Genomic DNA, 26,582 nt, shown 5'->3' on the forward strand with positions numbered 1-26,582 from the left:
GCTGCTCTTTATGGTCAAAGAAGAAGTCATTGAGTTGACTGATGAATGTCTGAGTTACAAATGATTACATAAACATGTCATAAATACTACCAAAATGGAAATGAAATAGAAATGATAACCTGATTTCATCACTTTTCTGATTAAAGTGAGCAGTTTCATAAAAAGGATGTTCCTCTGCCTCTTTAGTGAAGTCATTCTTTATAAAAAAATTACCATGAAAAATGCTTTTTTATTAAAAACTAGGTAATAATCAGAACATGCCTCAAATACAATGTCAAATTTGAAACGGAAAAGTTCACATCACATTTAAAATCCTTATCATGGAAGAAGTGCACTGAACATTATTTATCATTACAGCTTTCATTTCAGTCAGAACACCAAACTGAAAAAAGAAGTGGATTCATCCTCTGGGGAACATGAACATCCACAGCATCACCATTCATAGATCTATCTCAACCTGGACCTGAGTGTTGGACAAACTGGAGGACACTTAAACAAATCAAGTCCCTAAAATGATAGAGAATGCTCCTCATACTGAGTCATTAGTAAACAACACTGCCTGCAACATATTTCATTATGTCGCTGTGAAGAGAGAAAAGGTGTTTATGTTGTTTGTTTCTAACCTCTCTCTGTCTCTGTCTTGTATGATTAGTGTGTGGTAGATGTGTGGATAGATGGAGATAACCACAGTAGTGTTCAGACAGCTAGTGTGACAGGCAGGACATGCTCTGCTCAGTGACCCAGCAGTGACATCACCTGAAGGTTAATGTCCAGCTGTCCTGCACTATGCTGCTGTAAGCTGCTTTACTGGCTCCACTTGTTTAGTTTTACTCTCTGGTCTGAACACTGACCGTGTCACACACACACACACACACACACACACACACACACACACACACACACACACACAGAGGAAGAGGTCGAGGTACGGAAGCCAAAAGGTGCAGATTTTCCGAGCGAATGTGATAAAAGTGCTGTGTCTGTGACTGCAGCATATTATAATGCACAAGGGTTAGGGTTAGGGTAAAGTGACTTTAACACTGTGTGACTGTGTGACACTGTCTCCCACCAGCAGTAAATGTTAGTTTCTTCTAACATAGGCTAACATCTTTCACTGACTTTAACAAAGGTGTTGTTTAAATGTGTTGTTGTTTAAATGAAGACTTAAGCACAGGCGTGGGACATCCCAACACTCTAAAAATAGGCAAGCTGTTTGACCAAGACTGGATTAGTAACGCTGAGGACTTCTGGCCACTGCAGCTGCTTCTTTTTCCTTTTCCTTTTGTTTTCTCTTTCTTTTGGCAAACCCTGCTGAGCTTTTGATTGCCGCCAGCGCTGTTTATTTTTCTCACACACTCATTGATACAGCCTAACCACAGAGCCCAGCCATCAAACTGACAAATAAAACAGTCAATCATGAGACAAGACATGATTGATCATAAAACAACCTTTATTATATTCCACTTGGATAAAACTCCGTATTTCATTTTGGACGTACAATGACAGGAATTATTTACATCCAGAGAATAGGTTGATCCTAGTGTCATGTTTCTGTGGACCCCAACAAAAAATAAGAGATTAAAGATTAAGAATTGAAGATTAAGATTATTTTTTTCTCCAGCCATGTGTTTGACAGGCTTCTACAGGCAACAATAAGGCCTAAGTGACTAACACTGTACTATGGACATGTATTGCCCATCATGGATAACTAGGGTTCCAGCATATACCTGTCTGACTGTACAGTACTCTGACTCTTGTACAATATATTTCTTCCACTTCACAGATATATCAGTATCTGTGTATGTGTTGTCTGATATGTGCCGATATCAGACCGATAAATAATCAGACTATATAGTTATACAGGCAGCATTTAATGTATATTTGATAATTTTGGAGTTGAATATATACTTTTGTTTGCTATATGGTTTGTTATTTAGTTACTTATAAGTATTAAGATGTCATTTTATACAATAAAGTTTATTGTCATATGGTAAAAGATTACTGGGTCTTCATTTCATATCTTTGTCACAAGTGTTTTTAAGGGCTTATTGCAAAAAAAAAAAAAAGTACATTTATGTAAATATTTTTGAATATAAAATGACCAGGATTCAGGATCAGATTTGTTACTCCTTTATGTCAGTATCAGCTTCAAAAATCCAGAATCAATCAGGCTCTTCCTGGTATATTATCATTCAACACTAATATTACTCCTATACATAATCTTACTATATTTTTATTGCTGTTGTTTTTATGGCTTGTTAGTGCTTGTGCTGTCCGCTTGCTGCTGCAATACTGTAAATCTCCCCACTGTGGGACTAATAAAGGAATATCCTATCTTACAATGACTGTCATTAACCTGTACATGTTTATAGTGTGTTGATGGTGTAGAAAGAAAGATGTTTCATTACAGACTTAACTACAGGTCAACAGAAAGCACATTATATAGAGTATATATAGGTTTCAACCCCATTTACTCCCCCTTCTGTGTATCTACAGTGTTAACTATGTGAACAGCAGCCAAATCACCACACTAAATGTACTGTGATTTTACAGCATCACCTCAAGCTGTGAACGATAGAGCTAGAAAGGCAGTTAGCAGTTTATGCAGTGTAACAACAACACTGAATGTTCTTGTCTGAGTATTATCTAATGACTGCACATTCACAGATCAGCCTGACCCGTTGCCCCAGACACCAACACTTACCCAATTCCAACTGTCATGTTTGCTTGCCATTAACCCATCAAGTGGTGAGCAAATGACTGCTATCGAGGAAGTGGTCCCGTGACATTTTGTTTAACACACTGGCAATAAATGATGAAGTGGAAAGAATCTCTTTTTTGGTAGGAGAGAGGTTATGAATGGCCAAACTGTATCAAGCAGTCTGCAAGAACGGAGCCTTAATGATGCAAGTGTGTGCATGAGAGAAGGAGAAGATAGGAAAGAGCAGAGTTTGGTGATGTGTATGTGTGTGTGTGTGTGTGTGTGTGTACACTGTGATACATTTGTACTTGTATGAGTGTGTCAATGTGTCAGCGCAGAGTGCAGACCATTTTATTTTGCTGGCCAGTGGTGCGAAACAGATGCATCGGTGGGGAATGTCACTCCAGAAGCCCAACCCACACACACACAGACACACACACACACACACACACACACACACGCAGACACACACAGTGAAGTGAACTTAAATAGGCAGAAAGGCCAGGCAGTGCAGACAGTGCTAACCCTCTGACATGAGCAGACAAAAAGTCAAGCAATCATTTTCCTTGATGCACAGGACAGCACAGTGTGTTATTGATATTGGGAGTTTTGCACATCAGTGATCCATAACAAGCTTCTCTGTATACGTCTACAGAGATGTATGAAATGCCATAGAGGGCAACATTTTTAGGACTTACTTTTTAGAGTTACTTTGAACTAGCTTTTTTTAAATGAGGCTACAGGTATTTGCCACAGTATCATTCACAACACAGTATCTTAAAACATGGCCGGAGGGGATCTTCAATTCTACAATGTTAAGTAAGAAATATTTTGTTTTCACAGTGTAGTGAACCTAAAGATATCCTGTGGAGCTTTCTTGACAACAAAGAAAATTATGTTTATATTCAGTGTTTCTCATCAAAAATCCATTATATGTACCCTTAATGTCTGACAAACCTGTTGAATGCACCTCTCTTCTCATAAAGCATTAACATTTAAAGACCATGTAAAGTGAATTCAGACATTTTCTTCTAAACACATTAAATAGGTCATAAATGTATTTCTAAAAAAGGTGTAAAAAGCATTTCAACCATTTAGATTTGAATTGTGGAGCTAGGCTTCACAAACTGTGTTTCAACATTTCTGTGTTCAGGATTTAGTGATTAGCATAAACCCGCCTCTGCTGCTGTAGAGGTTTAAATACATTTAGAGCACACTACTACTACTACAGTCTACAGTTAGCTGAGTTAGCCGCTGAGTTAGCCACTGAGTTAGCCGTCGAGCTAGCCGCTGAGTTAGCCACTGAGTTAGCTGCCGAGCAAGCAGCCGAGTTAGCCGCTGAGTTAGCCGCCGAGCTAGCCGCTGAGTTCATATATTTGGCGATTTTTTTAATCATTCAAATTTGGCAGGGTGGTTAACAACACACTTTTCTGTGCTATGTCAAACTCAGAACACATATTTATTCTTACTTGACACGGACACATTTTTAAATATTATATATCCTGTGCTGTTTACATTCACGCATGTCAGTCTTCTTTACTGCCTTAAGTAGGCACATTGCCAGGCTTTCTTGCATGTTTGCATCACCAACTGCCAATCTGGCTTGAAACCATTAAATGAACTGCACTTACATATCGCCTTTCTACTTTTTCAACCACACAAAAGAGCTTTCATTCACCCGTTCACACGCACATTCATACGCTGATGTCTGGGGCTGCCATGCAAGGTGCCAATCTGCTTATCAGAAGGATCTAATCATTCACACACACACAGATGGCACAGCCAACCCTCTCTACCTCCTGAGCCACAGCTGCCCCAAAAAAAGAGCAGAAATGTGTATCTTGTCCCATATCGTTGCTACTCGTCAAAAACCTCACAGACAGGAAAACCTGGCTCATATGCTCATGGATGGAAGGCCACGGGAGACTAAATTGTCTTTCTTTTTTTTTGTTAGTAGAACACTGACAAATCCATCCTGTTATTTTAAAATCATCCTGATTCTATTTGAAGCTCATGAGAAAACATGAGAAAAATGTCCTATTATTTTTAAGATTCTCAAGCAAAGAATAAATTATTATTTTACATTATTTTTTAACAAATATAGATTGCAAAACACAAACATACAAAAATCCAGAAGAAAAATGTTAAAAACAACAATAATTACATTTATGTCCTCTCTGACCATCCATACGTCTGCCAGTCTTCTCCATTTGTTTACAGTAAATATCACTAATGTCTTACAATGAATAATGAGTTATTGCTGTGAAAATGATACACTTAGTACTCTTCATTTTAGCATAGATGCTGGTAATCAGGCTTTCATTTTAAATTCCACTATAAGTAGCTGTTACCCCTGTAAAACTCCCCTAATGTCAGTGTTAATAATATCATCAAAGCCCTTATTCATGGAGCTTTTGCAACCACCAAAATCTCCCAAAATATATTATGACATGCTGTAATCAGGACAGCCAAACAGAGTTGCTGAGCTCCACTCACACACTGGGGAGAAACAGTAGGCATGAAAAAAATGGGCTAAACGGGATAAAAATATCTGCTTTGGCATGAATTGCAGACTATTTGTATAAAGGCTGCCAGTTTGTGAGTAATTCAAATGACTGTACACCTTTCATCAACGCTCTAAAGCAGAAGCGGAAAAGCTTGGAAATGAAGAGCAGAAGTGTACCTAGTCTCCAAATCCTCTTAAAGCATTCTAAGCAAGTTTTTGTAAGCAGCATTTAATATTCTGTAATCCATGCATGCATATTTATATTTATATCAGCAGTGTCTGGGAATTAGTGTAAGCATGGTCATTAGATTAATAAATAGTATTTCACTGTCACTACAGCTGTTTCCTCTTCTTCTTGATCTTAATAAAGGAAAGAGATGATGCAACATTTGTTATCAACCTTTTTACACAATGAAAAGATGAAAACTAATTTAAAAAGTATCGAAAACTTCAACTTTGGTCAACAATTGGTCAACCAAATCATAAAACATAAGGACCAATGGACAAACTAATTATTGCTTTAATGCAAAGTCTTAATTAATGACTTCTAAACATCTGTAGAATCATACATTATATTTTCTTGATGAATGACACAATATCATCCATCACCTAAAACTGCTTTAGCTACTTGAGCGGTTGCTGTTGTGTTTTAGCTAAAAATGTTAGCTAACGTTACTGGTTCTCGTGACATATTTTCAGATTTCATTCAGACACAATCACAGTCTGATATAGAAAATAAATAAATAAGTAACTGCTTACGGTGCAATATACAAGCACAGTGTTGCTCTGTCTTAGTCTGGCTTTGGGCATGTCAGCATATTTGTGTATATATTGTATATGATTGCATCACATGTAAGAACAACTAATGCTGAGTCAGATAAAGCACCAGTTTGAGTTGTGTGAAAAGCAATGGCAGAAATGAACATGACTTATGCAATCCTCCGTGTGATAGAGAATATTTGCAAAAATGTCCAGCATGTCCAGTGGCTGATGTATCTAAAAGGCTGGAGGATTTTCATCGGCCATGGCTGAAATGAAAGGTTGTAACCTTTAGAACTTTCAGCTCCTGCTCCTGCTGATGGTGCATTTCACTGCAGTTGCATTGAAAGACTGCTCCATCAACAAGAAATGTGTGCCCTGAAATTAGCAGTAATTCCATGACACATGACATCATCATCAGGCCCAGTTTTTCTCTTGAACAAAGGATTTATCAAAATGTAAAGTACTGATTATATTCATACACCCCAGATGATGAACCCATTCCATGGACAAACCATTTGAATAATAAGACTTGTAGGATAAGATTGTAGAATGTTATTAGTGGTGGTTTGATTAGAGCGATGCCTGCTGAGGATGGAGACTAAGGATGCCGTTTTTGATTGTTCAATGTATCTGTGCCTCCAACACTTTGGTTAAGAACAAGAAATCTCAGTAAGCATGGGCCAGATTGATATGAAATTTTCATGTTCCCCAGAGGATTAAACCTAAATTTTGTATGACCACCTGGCCATTTTGCTAAGATTATCATCAGCAACATTTTTAATAGGCACATGACCATACCATTTACTGAGCACATTCATACTCCCCAGAAGGCGAACCCTAACCCTAACCCTTTTCATGGGTAGCTCATTACTTTTTCTCTAGCACCACCATAAGGTCAAATGTCAACTATGCCCACTAGTCTTAATAACTTGTGTGAAATCATATTGCTCAGTAAGTAGGCTGATATGAATATTGCAGAGCTGTTTTATGCTCCCAAGAGGATGAACTCTTACTTCCACTGTATGTTGATATAGACTTCAGCCCTCATGACTTTATAGAAAGTTGCTATATGTAGAATGAAGGCTGAATGAGAAAATAGTATCAAGACATCTATCTCCAAGACATGTAACTCCATCTGTTGATAAAGGCCACAAAACCTGATTGACTGATTGGTATTCGTTAATAAAATGATAGACGTTAAGACTTACCCTTTGCTCATCTTTCCCCCTGATTACTATCTTTTTAATGTAAGACCACCAGTAGAAAAAGTGGAAATATGTTGTATACTCAAAATGAAACATAAATCCACAAAACCAAATAGTTCATTATTAGCTTCCTGTCAACACGGATATGAGCCTATACAAAACCCATCAACCAGTGAGTTCCATACTGCATGAACCTGATGAGCCAGAGGTGATGGAGACCGGCTGGTGGGTTGTGGGTAATGGTGCATTGTGGGGAAGAAAGAGTTGGATGATTTGAGGGAGCGTTCCGTTGGGGAGTATGGCTCAGTGACTGCCATAAGTGTGATGAATCGACCAGCGCCTGTAACTCACTTAACTCCAGGCCATGTAGACACCCGCAGATGAAAAACGACAAAAATGAAACCAACCACTTCTACAAACTTTGTCTTCTTTTTTACTTACATCTCTTTCTATCTGTTGTAAAAAGATCTACCTCATGTCTCGGTGGATGTAGTGGCATTTTAGGTAAAATAAGAGGTAGCACAATAGCAACCTTGAATATGAGAGTAACTGAATAGGTAGGTTAGATCATCCACTATTGACAAAATACAGTATTGCTCTCAGCAGGGGGCAAGAAAGCTATTCCTTGGTCATGAACTAATTTAGGTCATAGAGAAAAGACTGTACAAGCATGAAGGAAAGGACCACCGATAAACACTCCATATGCGCTATGGCTTTCACAGTCATGTCTCAACCCCACTGAACACCAGTAAGAGATTTAGATCAAAGCAAATGGAATATTGTTTCGAAGCATACCACTCATACCTCCAGTAGAGTTCCACACACTTGGAACATTTATGGCAAGGAACACTTAATGTTTTCTGGAGTCTTGTAGTAGAACTATGATTGTAGTTTATAATAAATCTATTAATGCAACTTTAAAGTCTCTTAACAGTTCAAAACACTTGGTGTTAGAAAGCAAGACCAAGAGATGATGCCTGAAAGTTTTTTCTCACTTCTACCAGGAAACTGAGAATTCAATCAATAGCTCATTTCCCTACCAGCTTTGTACCATCTGACAACACTTTTCTCACTTTTTCACTCTGCACATACTGTTCCTGTTACTGCTCCTTTATACACAACGTTGGAATATCTTCTTTTTTCTTTTTTCGCTCTACATACATTAACATAAGCCTCAACACAATCCAGCCAAGAGTGTTTAAAATTAGACAGGCATTTATGTCGGTAGTCCCTGCTAGTTTCTGACTGATGTAGCTTTGGGATAATGACGAGACTGATCTCTCAGTAATCAAATCACCACAGTCAGGGAACAGCTCTGTCCATAAATCAAGGTCAGGGACACAGTTGGCCGAATCTAACCCATGGCGCGCTGAAGAACCCTGCAGAGCTCACTGACCCTCCAATTTCATGTCAGATTATGTGATGCGACCCAGTTATAAGAACTCCTGGTATGAGTCTGGTCACATTGTGCTAAACCTAGTGTAGTCATTAAATATGGTTGTTGGACAAGTTTGGAGACCTAGCCTAGCCCTCACACACCCAATAATGTGGATGAAAAATCAAAAATATAATGAAGGGTTTTACATAATCATCCAATATCAACAATCTGTCTGTTGATAGGATTGGTCTTGGCTTACTTTTACGGCTAACCTTAATGTCCAGGAGATTGTAACTATAACATGGTTCCCTCACTCCACACCCTCCCCTCATCTAAAAATGTAGACATATTCATGACCTATGAAACCTATGAAATTAACAATTGGTGAAAAAGAGCAGAGGTGCCGTGTATTTCATGAGTATGGCTGTTGTTAAGGCCTTTATCTACTTATTAAATTGATCCCAAGGTGTATCAGGATTGGGGTGACTCACCACATTTGCTATGTCATTGATTACTCATGACCCTCAATGATCATTACAATAGATAATGCCAGCCAGAGCCATGGAATCAAAATTATAATAAATTTAATAATCCTTTGCCACTGTCTCTGAATTGATCCACAATCCAAAAGTGAAATGATTCAAGCAATCTTTAATAAAGTTCAACCTTGGAACTGTTGAGGTTTTTTCAGTGACTAAGTTGAAGCAAGTAACTAATTTCAACCAGGAAAGTTTCATGCATTCAAGCACTAATGTTCAACTTGTCGAAGCAATATAGAGGAGTATGGTTAAGCTAATCCATAATCATCACCTATGTTACATTATAATGCATTTATTATTATTATTAATAATAATAATAATAATAATAAGGGTTAGGGGTTAGAGTAATTATTATTACGTTGCATTAAGACCTATTACTACACCATCTAATGCCGGGACATCCTGCAGCACTCTAAAGACCAAAACTACATATTGTTTACATTCAAATAATCTTCCCATTAATTATTCAAAATGGATTACAACAGAACTAAAGATAGACCAATAACTCTTGCCAAGGGCCATTCTCACACTAATACAGTGACTCACATGGGACAAGCCAGATTCTAATGCAGTAGACACAGAACTATTAAATATGCTTTGTCACAGTCAATGCATCATCTACATATCAGAACCAAGCATCCAGCCAGGATTATAGTGAATGGAAACTAATCAAACTTAAAAAAAGGGATTTTCTGAAGAGAACTGACTTGTGAAATCAACTGAAACATTTCAAACTGTTTCAGTGTCTTAATATGTTTAATCTTTAAAGGTTTTGAAATATATTTGCATGGTAGTCAAGAGTAAAGTTGAAGGTAAAGTAAAGGTTTAAGTAAATTAAGTTTTACCTAAAGTTGAATAATTGAAAGAAGTTTGAACAGAAGGTAAAACAGAATTACTGAATGTGAAAATGGTGGCGAATATGGAGGTACTGGTTTTGGTTTCTGTGTAAGTGCCAAATGAAGACAAATACATTGAAGACATGTCCATTGTTTTAGCATGAAGCAAATGTCCTTTAATTGACCAAGTTAAAATGTTTGCAATCATCAATGATACTTTTAAAATGTCATTCATTTTAACAACCCACTTACCATAGATGTTGCCCTTACTCTAATTCTATCATCAATCTCATCACTTATCAATCTATGTTGCTGCTTCCCTTTGCCAGGAAATGACACCCTCTCATCTCAATTAGCTGATGTGCCTGGCTATCAATGATTGGTGAGATTAAGTGAGAGAGATGTGGAGAGGCACTGTAGTGACCCAGTGCCAGTGAATATTTTATGCAATGACTTGGGACCGGAATTTAACCTCTTACCCAGAAGAGAGTGTGTGTCGCTTCATTTGAGTTTTACTACTGGAAGATCATTTATTAAAGGGTTAGTGTGCCTCTTTCGACTGTGAACCAGAAAGCTCACTTGCTGTGCTCTGGTTGTGTTTTGACTTCAGTGGCCTCCTCAGGGCCTCATTAAGCTGAAGATGACTGGTGAAACTGTGTTTGTGTCTTCCAGGGAGTCGCTGCCTCCAAGACCCGATGAATAATAAAGTGATGACTGCAGTTAAAGTGCTGCAATTTAAGGAGGTTTATATAGAGTTTGCTGGTATTGAGAAGAAACATTTCACATCTCATATCTTTCCATGTGTCTCTGTTTTTCGTTCTCAACAGAATGAAATTCAACTTAATTCAATTCAAAACCAGACTAGAAGTCTAAGCCCCTTTAAAGGCTGTTATACACTATTCATGACACCCTACAGTTGTGCTTTTTGGGGCTGGGGTAAAAAAATGCCCTGGAGGAAAGGTCATTGAGCCAAATCTTAAGTGTTCTCCCCCTTAGAAGTATGAAAATGATCCACCAATGAAATAGCAATCTGCTATGTAGATTATAAAATATGCTGTGTGAAAATGTCATTTTTGGATTGAGGAAAGATCATGCAGCAACCAAAGTGCAAATGGGGTTGATGTTCTGATAAGCATGAATGAGCTCTCAAAAATGAAATGCAATGCAATTAGGTTTTATATCTCTTGAGCATAGATGTGGAATGTTTGGTGATGGCGGTGCTAAAGAAAAGTCATTAGCATCATCTTCTGGGGACCATAGATATTTGCAATGCATTTTTATTTTATGGCGTTTTTGACATACTTTGTCATAGACCAAAGAAAAATCTGCATGTGAATTCATTGCTATGCTTAAGGTGAGGGGCTCAGCAAATCATTTGGATTTATCCTCTGGGAAGCATGAATGAACTGCAGCTTGTACAATGGATTTTTTAAATATGTTTTAAATACAGGTGTAAATTTGATGGTGGCTCTAGAGGAAGATGAGATTCACAAAAACATTAGGGAGACATCCTCTGGAGATCATGAATATCCAAAACATGCCATTGACATCCAATCATTTGGTTTTTAGACCAGTCATGCACTGAGTTTGTTAACCTGGTGACGCTGGTATGCTCAAGGACAACAGTTAATGAAAAATCAGATATCCTCTTGGGACTATGCATGTCCATACCAATTTTTACAACAATCCAGTCAATGTTTCTGAATGACCTTATCTATAGTTATTTGTCAAGGTGAAATGCCTAGCTGAAGGTAGTGTTATGTTCAAGGTTAAGGGTTCAGCAAAAATGATTGGGAATCATTCTCAAGGGAGCACGGTCAAGCATTCAGCTACATTCTTTATTAGAAAATATATTGTAATTTGAGCTGTATCTAATGTTGGCAGTTTAAAACATTTTTCCACTAAATAAATATGCATTTTAGATTTATTTTCCCCATGGAAATGGCATCTTTTGTTCATTAATGTGGTCATTAAAAGTTTTTTGAGTTTTGGTGAAACTATGCCTGTTTTAGCTCCTTGGTTATTTATAACACATCACACAGAACTAAAATAGCACTATCCACTATGTCTGTTTGTTTCATTAAGGCGATGCCAGCACAGCCTTGTACCTTGTAGTGTAGGGATACTAGGCTATTCAGAGGAACACTAATTTGTCTAAATCCAAGGGTTCCCCACTGCATGACTCCATCATTAAAGCCATTATATCATGTGGCTGAGCCCCATTACCACTAACTAAGAGACTGTGGATTTCCTCTATTAACCCAAATGAAATTATGTTCTTAGAGACTTCTCTGCACACAAAGGGTGATGAATGAAAATGTTGTAAATCTCAAATTGTCTAACAGAGAAAGTTAGAGAACTCTCTGGGTGTACAATTAGATATAGAATGTGTCTCATACTGGCACCAGAGAACACTTTTTGGCATAGAGTCTCCTACCAACAGTCAGCATCAGTTTATTCGAACTACAAATGTTCTCTAACCTCAGTCATTCATTTTAATCCCATAACCCTACACATAACTTAACTATTGCAGTGGTAGGTGTTTCGGACCACCTGTTTTGCTGTTAGTATAAGTTGGTTGTTGGTTGTGAGTTCGTGGTCTTAAAGGATTTGAGTTTTCACATTCTTAAAGCAGTCAGCTAGACTTAACACAAAGCACAGCAGAACCTTTTGTTGTGATTGTGTAATGAAGTAAGAATGACTGCCAGAACTACAAATCAATCAAACTGTGAAATTGTTCCATTTACTTAATCAGAAACAGTACCAAGGCCCAGGTTCTTTAAGGTTGAGCTTGATTTCATTCTGATATATATTTCTGAAAATATAGTAGACTGTGAAAACTACTCAGGACAGATGGCTGCCCACTTACAGCCCAGTTCTGTTTGAGGTTTCTTCCTGTTTTTCCTTGTTGCTGTCACCAAGTGCTGCTCATGAGGGAATTTGGGGTTTCTTTAATTTAAAAAGAATACAGTTTAGACCTGCTCTATATGTAAAGTGCCTTGAGATCAATTTTGTTGTGATTTGACGCTATACAAATAAAGATTGATTGATTGACTGATTGACTGATTGACTGATTGATTGATTGTGTTTATTTGGCATAATCAGTACAATTGTACAGACGTCTGTAGCTCTCAATGCTCCAATGTATTAAATGACACACTGAGTCCTGTACAGACTGGATATTAGACCTTAATATATTCTGATAGCATAGTATTGAGTATTGATTGATGTCAGGTATCAAAAGCTGATATTGAATGTTTAGTCAGATTTATACGCTTATTTGCTTATTCTTTGATCACATCTTTTTTCATTTAAATCAAGAAGAATGTATTACTTTTTGACATTATTTTATTTAGGCAACACTTTTCATGTATCACTATATACTGATAATTGAGCAAGTTGATATATTATGTTCATGTAAAAAGAGCCATAACATACTTATATTCCCCAATCTTAGTTCTTTGTTCATTTATTTTTGTTGGCCTGAAAAAAGTTAAATGTAAGTATACCAAGTCTAAATATACTTGACCTGCATTTTGTATTGTAGAACGCAAAGTCCTCCAGCTTAGAAAAACATAATAAACCATGTGTGAACATGAATGTATAAAAGATGCACTGAGATGGATCTCACTTTGTAATTGCGTGTGTTTCAGTTTGACATCTGGAGGTGAGAACTCAAGATACCGCATTCTAAGAACTCCAGCCAAGGTATTAGATCAAATGTCAGGTGATGGTGAGCTGGAATTGAGCACTAATAGGGGATGGCACGGAGAGGAAGAAGCAGGCTGATGAAAAGCTCTTTACACTGCTTAGGCCAATCCTTCGGCACATTTCTCAGGGTTAATCAAGCCACACGGGAAGCTTGAGTTAGCCAGAGGGGAACTAGGGTTTATCTGAGAGCAGGAAAGCACTGCTAATCACTATAATGTGGTTAGTTGGCCTGGTATTGTTCTGGACCACAGGCTGCAACCATACACACAAACACTTCTTTGGCATTCAACAGTCTGTCCTCTTGGTGATCACCACTTGCTCGACATGCCTCCCCTTCTCATCTCTCCTTCTTTGCATAATTAGGTCTGTTCATGGTTAGTAAACAGGCCTGTTTAGTGAGGAGACAGTGGGTGATGGGCAATACAAGAAACACTTGGATCGGTTTAGATCAAGGACTAGTTACAGATTTTCCTGATCTTATAAAAATGAGGAAATAATAGATGAAATCCAACTCTGCATACAGTCAAAAATTGGAGTGAATTGGGAAAATTAAGCTCGGACTCTTCAAATCTTGGGTTTTTCAAGCACTATGTACACAATCTGTAATATTGAAGCAGCTGTTTGTAAGTTAATGTGTCCCATCATCAGGCTATTCCCCTCCTCTTTTCAACACTGTTTGAATGTGTTTCAATAGTAACTGACATGTTTACTGTAGGTAAATGTAGAAAAGGCACAGTGTTGATATGCTCTGACCTTGTAGCTCCCCTCCAGGAAACACAAAGCTCAGCACTGCAGGGATTGACGAGTAGCCTATTCAGAGCCAACAGGTGGATGAAATGCTGTACAAGCAGCAGTTTTCATATGCAGCAGTGGTGGAAAGTAAGGCCATAGTGTTCAAATGAGAGGTGTGGCAGCAGGCATGGTATAGAAAGAGTGAACTAAGTAAATGGTAAATGGACTGTACTTATATAGCGCCTTTCTGGTCTCTATGACCACTCAAAGCGCTTTACATTACAACTCATTCACCCATTCACACACATTTATACACTGATGGCAGGAGATACCATGCAGGGTGCCAACCTGCACATCAGGAGGAATCTAACCATTCATTTGGGGTTAAGTGTCTTGCCCAAGGACACATCGACATGTGGATTGGAGGAGCCGGGAATCGAACGGCCAATCTTCCAATTGGAGGACGACCGCTCTACCTCCTAAGAACTGATGGGGTATGTTTAGCACCACCATCAATTCTAAATGTTTCTACCAACAAGTTGATTCATGAACGTGATCTCAGAACATAATAGTCACACTCCTATTAAACTTGCTATACATTTTCATGGTTCCCAGACGGGGAATCCTCTGCAACTTCTGTAGGTTCTATCAATGATAATACTAATACAAAATATACACTTGTACTCAAGAAATATCAAGAGATGCAGCCAAGTGGTTACAATGCATGCCACAATCATTCAACGTCCCTGGTAAGAGGCTGGCAATGGATATTTGTTGCATATCATACCCATGTCTCTTTCTCTCTCTACCCTTGTTTCCTTTTGGCCTCTATAAATAAAGAAATACAGAGATAATGGGCAGATTGCTGAGAACATCTGTGCTTCCCAGAGGATGAATCTTTTTGTTTTTAATGACCACATGGCCTTTCACCCTCAGGAAAAGCTACAGTTTCTACTGGTGAAGACTATCTAGGATTTAGCAGTGAGTTTGTTGATGGCCCTGTCTAACTCCTGTGGCTACCAAGAGTACTGATGCTTCTAGGGGCAACCAACAGCTCCTAACACAGGTACTCTTGTTAATAATTGGCCGGGTGTCAGCCCCAAACATCTGTACACCCATTTATCAGTCAAACCGGAGTGTGTATTTTGTCTGAGCCTGGCCTCTTGTCAGCTGACAGACGAGGTGGCGGCCATGCAGTGGAGTCGCACCCCGATCGAACAAACCCCACTCCCATGTAATTACTCAGCCTCCCTGTGTCCACTGCCTGTAGGTGGGATACTGACAGCAACACTCCTCCCCCCACTGTCAACCCTCTCACTGGGAGTAATGAGGCATGCCACACACACATACACACACACTCTCTGCACAAAGCCCCGTCCCCGTGTGTGTGTACGTGAATGGGTGTCGCTGTAGCTGTTTGCGCGAGTGAGAAAATAAAAGAAATAGCGTAAAATAGCGAGGAGGTGGATGCGGGACGAATTGCACTGTCACTCTGCTTTTGTGAGGAGGTTGAGATTCTAGACTACCTGATTATAAATTCTTTTTTACTTGTCAAGTAAGAGAAAAGAGGAAGAAGAGTGTGTTAATGTTAATGGGGATTACAGAGACAATTAGAGACAGCAGACGGCTGAAAAAGAGACAAAGACACAGCAGTGAGTTTGGTGGAGTGGTTGTGCGTTCATGCACCTGTGTGTATGTGTGTGTGTGTGTGTGCGTTTGTTCATACACACTCCGACAGACATCCCTCCTCCACCTGGGGCAGCCCCACCAGGCAGAATTGAACAGCTGGATGCAGCTTCTTCAAACCCACACAGAATAATGGCTGCAATTTGGCACTTGATGAATCCCAGGGAAAAACAGAAACAATTTCAGCCGCCTCCATTATGACTTGATAGCGCTCCTCCAACTCCGTCTGCACAGGCCAATCTAACGCTCAAGTGTCTGTTCAAAACAACAAATGCCTTTTAATCACTTGTGAACATCCGTATGTTTTCACTGAAAGCGGTGCTCGACATTAGCGGTGCACAAAAAAAACAAACAGAAAACAGGTTTTCACGATGCCTCAAGCTGCAGATGCTGTGACAAACACTACAGTTCCAGCAGTATAGTGGGGACATTTGGGGAAGCAATCCTTTTTTTTTTCCATAACAGTGAGATGAGACGATTGATAGAGTTTAATTTTTATCTCTAGGTGCCTAGGAAGAGTTTAGCCTAGGTTATCATAATGACTGAAAGCAAAGGAAAGGTGTAAAATAATGTCTGCCTATGAAAAATGCATCTTCCAACAATCTTTTATTTAGTATTGTTGTTGTGTTCCAATCTGTCATTAGTATGGTTGTTACGGAGATGTTTTGAGGGTCTTTTTTCTCTCTGTTCTATCACTTGTCCACAGCTGATTGTAAACCTAAGAGGCTGCAGCTATGCTTGGTATTGGTTGTCAGCTGACCGCATGGCACACTCAGAGCAAGACAACGTTCTTCAGCTTCAGCAACTCCATTCACTAAAGTGTGCGTAAATTGTAGAGTGCCCTAAGATCTGTGTATGGAAAGGGTAGCTGCCAAGTCTAGAAAAGCAGTTCAAGTTGGGAAAACCCACAAACAGCTGACTTGTCCAGGGACCAACAAACCTGGACATAGCTGCCAGTTTGTTTGTCTAGGATTTGACATCAGCTCTGTGTTGCCATTTTCTTTACATTGTACTACACGGTAGTCCGGTTGTGGGCTTATCCCAACTGTAGCATAACAAAGGTTAAGATTGGTTATAGTAACTAAAACTACTCATGGTCTGTCGGAAGGAGACTGGTAGGTATCTGGTGTAAAAGCCGAACCCCCAACCTTCTTCCCTGAGCTCCTCCATTCTAAATGTTTGTGACGACACTCATTATTTACAACAATAGGTACTTGTCAAGAAAACAACCAATTCTGACATAGTTTTTTTACCTTATGATCACCATATTTATTGTATTTAAACTGTAGAATATGTTTTAGGAAAGTAGTAATCAAACCCATACTGAAGTGATAGAGTATATCTACACTCTGTTAGATATACCTAACTAGAGTGTATGCAGTCAACCTTTCAATCAGAGCTGCCAATTCTGAAGCACTGACCATCTGACACTTTTCACAACACATGTCAATTTTCTCACACTGAAAAAAAACTTAATTCATAGCTGATGACTTTGCTGCTAGGAAAGAGGACAGATAAGACAGAGCAGCACTGTGCTGCTATCTGGACTATCAGGAAAAGTGACAAATATACACAATCTAAATGGTATAAATGTATCCCCATGTATGCTACTCAGTGATCTCAGTCAGTGCAGCATCCCTCCCTCTCCTCACACATGCTGGCAGCAGTGAGAGTGAATACTATAGTTATAAGAATGCACTGTGTCTCTGTCTCTCTGAAACTTTCTCATGATTCCTGATAAAAGGTTTTTAGGTAACCTAAAAACATTCGAGTGTAAAGAGGAAGAAGTGGCCAAAGAAGAGCAAGGTTAGTCAAGTTCTTGCAGCACTGAAGCACTAAACAAGCTCAGAGAGAGCTCTAGTGGCTCAATCTTCCATGTTTAATGCTGACTTTATTGTCAACTAAAATAAATACTACTACAATACCCCCCCCCCCCCCACCCCCCCCCCCCCCCACACACACACACACACACACACAGGGAAAAAAGTCACTCCAAGCTGAAGTGAAAAGTTGGCAGCCCTGCCTGCAATAAATCCTCCCTTCATAAATAATGTTCTTTTTGCTGAACCTGTATTACAGAAGTGTTGCTTGTAGTAAAAAGGGGCATATTCTGCACTTTTCCAGGTCTACATTCACATTCTGGGGCTCTACTGGAATATCTTTGCATTGTTTACAGTTTAAAAATTTTTTTTAACTGATACTGACCCTTTACTAGAGCATCTAAATCACCATTAATTGAACTTTTAACCTGGATTATGATTAATGAATGATTATCTCCACACATGATGAACAGTTATGTATTTTCACAGTTTCTTTAGTTTAGTATTTTCCACTGCTGCCCTCACACATGAGGATCTTTAGGGAGGTAAAATAAAGATGTTTTAAGGTGTGACGCTGTGGTTAATGTCTAGTTTACTTGATTACAACTATGTAAAGATCATGCTTTGGGTTCAAATCATCACTGGAGACAAGTTTTCATATTCCTTAAAGATATGCAACCTTTGCTGTCATGGTAACAGTGAACACCACCATTAATTGACATGAGCAAGATTAAGTTGATTAGAGTTTCTAAATGTCGGTTTCCATTATTTTTCGATTAATTGTCCAGCCCTACCTTTCACAGTACACATAGTTGTTTTATCCATTGTTCATATAAAATATATTGATCAGTGTAGCTCTAAATCAAATTGCTGACACCATTCATTTTAAAATATGACGTCTACATCACTCTATCACCTTTAAAAACCTCCATCAGTAGAGCTTCAGTTCACACACAGCTTATTAAATTTACTGGTGTAAATGGCTGAATTAAACACTTGACATTTGATCTGTTGAAGCTGCTGTATTTCACCCTCCATCCTCCACCCCCCCGCCTTCTTTTCACTACTGATACCCTCACGAGACCCCTCTCAGCTCTGGGGTTAAAGGTCACCTTTAGAGAGGTTGAGGGTCGTGCGTGTGCAATCGGGGGGGGGGGATTGTGTGGGGACATCGGAGGAAGAACAAAGAGCGGTCCACGTGACTCGAGGTCTTTCTTTTGTGCGCCACATGGACGTGAGCATCTGCGGCAGAGAGCCTAAACACAGCCGCACGCTGCATGAGGACAATACAGAGACACTGTGTTGTTTTCTCTATGTCTGTGTGTGTGTGTGTGTGTGTGTGTGTGTTTGTGGTTTATACAGCCCTAAATAGCCTCCATTCATTGAAGGCTTTCTAAAGCTGACCGGGTCTGCACAGAGGAGGAACTGCCCCGCTAATTACCATCAGTCATTGCTACTCAGAGACTTTTGTTGTCCTGCATCGGACCAGGAAGTGTCCAGCTCCATGATGTACACCAGCTGTAGTGTAGTGAGGAGTAGGAGGTTGCTTTGAAAACAGCGAGTGCACACTAGACCAACAGCTGTCTCCGTGAACTTACTGCAATTCAGCAGTTTTATTTGAGTTTTGATGCCATAAATCCTAAAATTTGGAAATGGACATCTTGACGATACTGTGCAGACAGAAGTGCTTGATCCACGATGGTGATCTTTTGTGACACTTAACTTTTACACTTGACTTCATATATAAAATGTACCAAAAAAATGAACAACAAAGCACTTTACTTTGTGTTTGAAATCCACCTTCCCTTGTGTCAATCTACCAACTGCACAATATCCTCTTTCCAATTTTGTCCAATATTGAGACCTGTAGTGAGACCATTTTAATTCCCTAACTTAAAGAACTTACTAATGACTGAATACCTTTTTTTATTTGTTTAATGACATTGTATTCTGCAAAGTAACTGCTGAAATCTGGGATTTTAGAGTCACATGATCCCCCAAAATGTTTCTAATACTCGCTGCAAATGAAAACTTGTTTGTCTGTAAACTGTAACACCGCATCCTGACGTACAGCAAGCGAGTGAACAGGCGACGAAATCTCGTGTCAAACTGTCCTGATATGCAGTGTGACGATTGTATCGCAAGTATATTCCAAACCAATCAAATTATTGAGGGGCTAGCTAGTTTGTCAGCAGGAAGCAGCGTGTACATTTCAACCAATAAGAAGTGTTTAGGGGCGGGACACGGCCGTCAAATTTCGTCCAGGTAGAGACAGAGCAAGCGATTTTTTGAGGGGTGGGCGTCATCGTTGGACAGGGCGATGTCGCTGGCAGCATGTCAGGAAAGGCTGAGTGAGTACTCATGCATTTTAACCACTTTTTCTCGCTCGCATCGCTCTGTCAGGATGCAGTGATGAATGCTTACAACATGAATGTGACTTATCTACTTAGTCTTGCCACTGCATTCCAAGATGTCACCATTTAACTTGTTGAGTACAAAGTTATTATTAAATATTAGAGTGATGGTCAAACTGAGACACAGATACTGGACACTAACTAGTACCCTGTGAGATTCCGTCTATTACTATAATCCAAGTTTGGCCCACTTTATGTACTTTAAAAACCAGCCATGTATTTGACTTGAATGAAAGTAGAGCCATTACAGTGAGGCCTTGCCAAATCTTCAATTTCAGTTGACCCGGATTCCTGGCCAAGGTAGATCCTAACCTGCCAGCCTTCACAACTGAGAGCATGTTGAATCACAGCCAGTGTCAAAGAATAGATTAGTGACATTGATTAGGTGGCTTTGTTCGCCAGGAGATTACTTTAAGAAATAACCGATTAAACCAAAACCTCTATGTGGTTAAAACTTCTCTATGACCTAAATTGCAATAAACCATATTTATCTATTAATGGTAAAACACAGATGCTCCATTCAATTACAATATCTCCAGTCCTGCTGACGGTAGGAGGAAACCCAAGAGCACAAGTTGCAAGCTCTGCTCAGAGAGGAAAAGGAATCTAATCCCTCAACCTTCTGTCAGTGGGCTTCTGTGCTTTGAAACACTAAGACAAAACAAGCAAGGCCTCTGCCAAAAGACATTACACACACTGCCAGATTACACATCGCAACAAATTCCATACATATGCAATTAGTGCAGGGGACCAGTGTGACGTTCATGACTCATCTGTTAGTTTTATGTTGCATTTTTGGCCTGCTGACACACCAGCCACAATAATAACGGTCTACAGGGGATGATTAAATGGATTAAATACCAATATTTCCATAGTGCATTTAGTGGAATAGCACTCTTTCCCCTGGCACTTCTGCACATCTTGCTGTGAACAGCAGTCTCTTGAGGACCCAATCCTCCCAATCCCACCCCCACCCCCCCACCCCCTCAACATTTCTCCTGTGTGTTCTAAACTGCACCAGGAGTGTGGATGTAGCCAATTTGTAATATCTTCCACCTCCATTTTCTACCTTTTTTGGCACCTCAACCTCCCTCTTCTCCCCTCGAGACAAAAAGGTGCAGGAGTTGCCGAAAAAAAACAAAACACTTCTGCATTGTTGTGTGAAGTGCGTGGGTAAGGATCAGAGTTCAGAGAGAGGAAGCCAGGATCTCACCAAAAAAAAAAAAAAATGTCACATCAAAAAGAAACAGGAAGACATCAACACAGGCAAAGAGTAGATCAGTAGCATCCGGCATCAGTGCCACAAATCTGTCAGTGAACCAAACTAGCATCAGGGAGTCAAGTGCCGACACACTTAAGCCAAGAGTAGACGCACATAAACATGTCTATATCGTATCTAGGTTAACTTTGTCTGGCCAATCTGCTCTGGTGTCTCTACCCTTAATCTCCTCCCCTGCTTTAACACGGTGGGAGGCACAGCACTTAATACAATGGGATTTCCATTCCTTTGCACAGGGTGTGAACAATGAAGCTGGTAAACAACAATAAATGTGAGGAAATAAAACCATTATGTACGGTGTAAACAGAGCATCTAAAAGAGAGTTTTCCCTATATGCTCTTATTGTTTTTCTTCAAGGACCTGAGTTGCCTCTTAGTCAGATCCAACATTTTCAACGTCAAATTAAAATATAGATTTTGGCACAGAATGCCTTAAATCTAAAAAAAAAAAGTTTCCCTCCTCTGCTAAATGTTGCTCCCACAGGGCTGAAAAAGGGAGACAGATGATTTCTGTTGAATTTTGCTGCCAAAAAATCACAAGCATGTTTTTGCTTGAAATACAAAACAACCCCTTTTTTCATGATCAATTACAAAGCAACGTGTAAAGAAAATAAAAGCCTTGTCAGTCTTTAGAGACTTCAGCTGCACTGAAGCCAACATCTGATAACTGCCTGAAAGTAGAGTTTGACAGCTCCTGCAATCAGTTTGAATCATATTTTAACTTTCGTAGTGAAACTGAAACTTTCCCCTTTTTTCCCCTAACCCTAACCCAGAGAAGAAAAAACAACTGTATATTTCTCCATTGTCCAATTTGGTTGAACCATTGTTGAACTTTGAATTTGTGAAACCGGTGTCCAAGCCTCAAACGTCTGAGTGGGTGTTTCCCATAGCAACGGTTAACTGATGCTGTCGCCAGGAGTCGCACTTTGCTTCCATGGTTCACTGCTAACTAGAGTTCATCTTACTGTATAGCCAACAGAATCCCCCCCCCCCCCCCCCCCCCCCCCCACACACACACACAGTGCCGTAAGTGATTTAAGCCATCTGTCCTTTAACATGTGACATTACATTACATTTTACCTGGAGAGAAGAAGCTAGTTAGCCTAGCTCGCTCATGTTACCACTGATTCCCACTAGAGGTTCACTTTTCATGCTTGTTATCTCAACACCTGCTCAGTTTCAGCTCCTGCACACCCATCCCTGTTTTTATAAAGTAGGAGATAAGACATAACCACACTATCAAAACTCTTGGCTGTCTTGTAATGCAGAAAGTCACGTAGTAATGTATTGAACTGTTCATTTCTCTGGAACTGATTTGACATAAGCTGTTTTTTCATGCGTGCCCACACAGATAACGTATCAATCAAATTACAGCACCAACGTCCTCAGTCGGTACCAAGCGTTCACTTTCCTCCACCTTGAAAAACACTAATATAGGAGACGCTATCACAGCAGGTAATGTCTTCTCTTTAGTAAGCACCAAAATACATACACACAGTTTGTATTTCAAATAAGTTTGAAATGTCATTGAGAGTTTGAGAACATGAAGATAATCCTGCACATTTTTAGTTATTCCAAACGCTGATTATTATGGTATAGATTCCATGTAAGACTCCACCCAAAGCCTGCATTGATCCCATGCAGGCTGAGCTGCATCGCCAGGACTACAACCATTGATCAGCTACTACTGGTAGAGGGGGGGGGGGGTTTGCTGGATTCCAGTGAAACCAGTACATTGATCCAGAGAAACAGAGAGATTAGACAGTAGTGAAAAAGAACATTGATCTGCGGCTGAATCCAAAGGGCAGTCCTGTCCCGATGGGTTGGTGGGTGGAGGTGGGAGGGAGGTCCATCCCCCCTACCCTTACTCTTGCTCCCATCAACCCATCAACCACCCCCCTTCCCAACCCTGCTCCTTCACTCTGCTCGCTGGACCATGCATTAGTATTGTGTCCTTCTGACCATGTGCTGCTCTGTCATAGTGAATGAGGCTCGCCCGGTGAGAGGCACCACCCAAAACAGCAGCAGCAGCGGGGGGGGGAGCCTTGTATTGTACTGCACAGCTGCCTACACTGTAACAGCTACTGTAGTCACAACACTGAAATTCACTCCATCCACATCTGGATCACTTTTTCACAAAAACAAACACTTGCATCAGCACTTAAAAAAAAATACTAGGAGGTCTATCTCGCCCTTCTACAGTCAACTTAGATTTCCCCCCCGCTCAAGAAAAAGCACCACATGCAGCTACAGTACACACACACACACACACACACAATTTCTCATCAATTGCGCACATGTCAAACTGTGATAAATGAGTCCAATAGCAGCGCAGGGCAGGCAAGGAGTCCCAGCTGCCTCAGCCCAGATTGGAGGGAAGCGCAGCCAAAAGAGAGGCGAGCACAGCCAGCTCCTTCTAACCCCCCAGTCGGGGGGCAAAGAGACATTCACCTCAGGGACTGCAGTAAATATGTTACCACACTGTCTCTCTACTGTGGCAAGATGGCTCCAATGCATCAACCTCTACTACATGAATTTCTGCAAAAGGGGTGGGGGGTGGGGGTTCAAGCTCAAGAAAGAAACTTTAAATTAAAATATGTTGCCTTTGCAAGATGACAAATATAACAGAAAAAGTGAAAAATATAGATAAAAAAGCAAGAAGCGATGAAGCACAAAGTTGAGCAGCTTTCCTGCACCCTGCTATGTACACAAACATTTACATATTAATATTTCATCAAGGCTGCAAGAGTAGTAGTGGATGGGACATTCATCCAGCAACTCAGCATCTCTCGGACCCCCCCCCCCTCCAACCCCCCTCCTCTGAAACCCCTAGGGGTGGGAAGTGTGAAAGAGTAGAGAGAGGATGAACCGTACCTGTTTGCCAGATGTACAGGGGTTTAGTTTCCACTGCGGTTTGTGCATCCAGCTCCCAGATGGAGAGAAAGAGCAGCGCTAACCTCCACAGAGAGGGGAACGGTGACCCTCTCAAGACCCCCAGCGTCCCCTCATTTCTGCTGGCCAGCCCCATGGCCAACGCACAGCAAGTACTGTAGTTCCCAATGCAGTCAGGAGGAAATAAGAAGCCTTGCCACGAGGTAGAGAGGTAGGACTAGAAGTGTGAGTGTTTCTCTGCCTTTGTCCACAACCAGTGCGTCCAACAAGAAGTAATCCCGGGACCAACGGGGCTGAGCTCTCCTCGTGCTCTCCTCTTCTTCTTCTCTTTCTCTTTCTCCCTTTGCTCCTTAATGAGAGAGAGAGAGAACGAGGTCTTGTAGTAATAAAACAGGGAACAATAGATCCCTAAGCCCAGCCTGCTGCTGGTGCTGCTGCTGCTGCTGTATGCCGGCTTGATGCAGCGCCTCCCCTCCTCTCTCTCTCTCTCTCTCTCTCTCTCTCTCTCTCTCTCTCTCTGACAGACACAGACACATGCACACACGCCCACCCTCTCTACCCTCCCTCTCTCTCCTCCTTGCTCATCTCTCATCCCTTTTTCAAAGGACTGTGAAGCAGTTCTGCACTCCAATCGAAGTAGGTGCCTCCATTGAGCAGGTAGAGGTATGTTTGTGTTTCTTAGTGAAATAAAAAAGCCCAAGTGGCTAAACATAGACAAGACTACTACTAAAAGTACTTTAAAACACTTAAATCCTTAATTAATATAGACAGTGTGATAGCAGCAGCAACTCTGACATGGTTAAAATTAGCTTTACAACTCTAAACTCTGTGTAATCATTAATGGGAAATCATATTGCTTCAAGAGTAAAAGAGGAATGCCACAGGGTTTGATCCTTGGTCCCCTTCACTTTAGTATGATAGACTATATATATTTATTTATATATAGGTAGATGGACATGGTGAGGTGTAACATCACTCGTTGGTTTGCATTAGAGCCAGTTTGAAACTCAGAGTTTCAGTTTACAATCTGTGCCATTTTTTCCTATTATAGTCAGGAACTTCCAAATAAGGAGTGCAACAGACATCGTAGTTACTATAAATCTTTAAATTTTACAAATAGAGTAATTATTTCCAAAATAACCACCAGCACATTTATTAAGAGGCCTGCATTTTGTGATTGAAAACATAATGACTCATTGAAAAACACATACTGACTTAGTTTTTCTGAAGACAAATTGAGGCTTTTTGACTGGGACTCAATTGGAGGCAGCATGTAGTGGCCATCAGTGGCATTGCACTTTAAGATGCATGTGTATTGACTTCCAACCTCAAGCTGTGGTAGTTCCTGCTTGCTTTCTATACAAATGATTTACTAGATTTATGGAGTGTTATGGAGTAGGTTTTCATGTATGCAGATGATACTGTTAAATCTTAGGATGATACTGTTATTTCTTCAGCACTTAACATCTATAGAAGCATTTCTTTAAAACTCATGTTTACACAAAATTTCAAGTCAATGTTTCAGTTGACTTATTTTACATATAAGTAAAATATCTTAATATCATGGTATATTCCACCAAATGAGAGACAGAGACAGACAGATAGATAGATAGATAGATAGATAGATAGATAGATAGATAGATAGATAGATAGATAGATAGATAGATAGATAGATAGATAGATAGATAGATAGATAGATAGATAGATAGAAAGATAGAACTATCATTGGGAAGCATAAAAATGAAGAAACATAGAATCAGTAAGTGTTTGGATTTTCGTGTGTTTCTCTGCTTGTGTAAATGAGAAATAAAAGTTAAAAGGGATATCCAAAAATATATTAAAAAAAGGGGGGGGGGGGGTAAAGGATAAATTATTGATGCAGCTCAGTTTGACCTTGGATGATATTCAAGCCCAATACTCAGTGCTCAGTTAAGAGAGTTACTTATTATTCATGAGAGGCGACCACTGCACTCAATGAAAGCAGATCATAAATTTGATCAGCGGCAGGTGCGGTCACTAAATCAAATGGACACTGTCAGTCATCACACACTAGTACAAACCAGCCGATGCAATTATTCCCACAACTGCCATCACATACTAATATTACAGTATACTGTATGTT

At 39.9% G+C, this 26,582-nt stretch overlaps 1 protein-coding gene across 1 annotated transcript in view; it reads right to left on the bottom strand.

Moving 5' to 3' along the window:
• thsd7aa (thrombospondin, type I, domain containing 7Aa) overlaps window positions 1-24,596 on the bottom strand; it is a 182,229-nt gene extending 157,633 nt beyond the window's left edge. The window contains exon 1 of the mRNA XM_053333754.1: window positions 24,443-24,596. Within this exon, the coding sequence (XP_053189729.1) occupies window positions 24,443-24,596 (154 nt within the window). The remainder of the gene's footprint in view (window positions 1-24,442) is intronic.
• Between the last annotated feature and the right edge of the window lie 1,986 nt (window positions 24,597-26,582).

Source organism: Scomber japonicus, chromosome 15, assembly GCF_027409825.1.
Source record: "Scomber japonicus isolate fScoJap1 chromosome 15, fScoJap1.pri, whole genome shotgun sequence".
In the NCBI taxonomy this organism is placed as follows: Eukaryota; Metazoa; Chordata; class Actinopteri; order Scombriformes; family Scombridae; genus Scomber; species Scomber japonicus.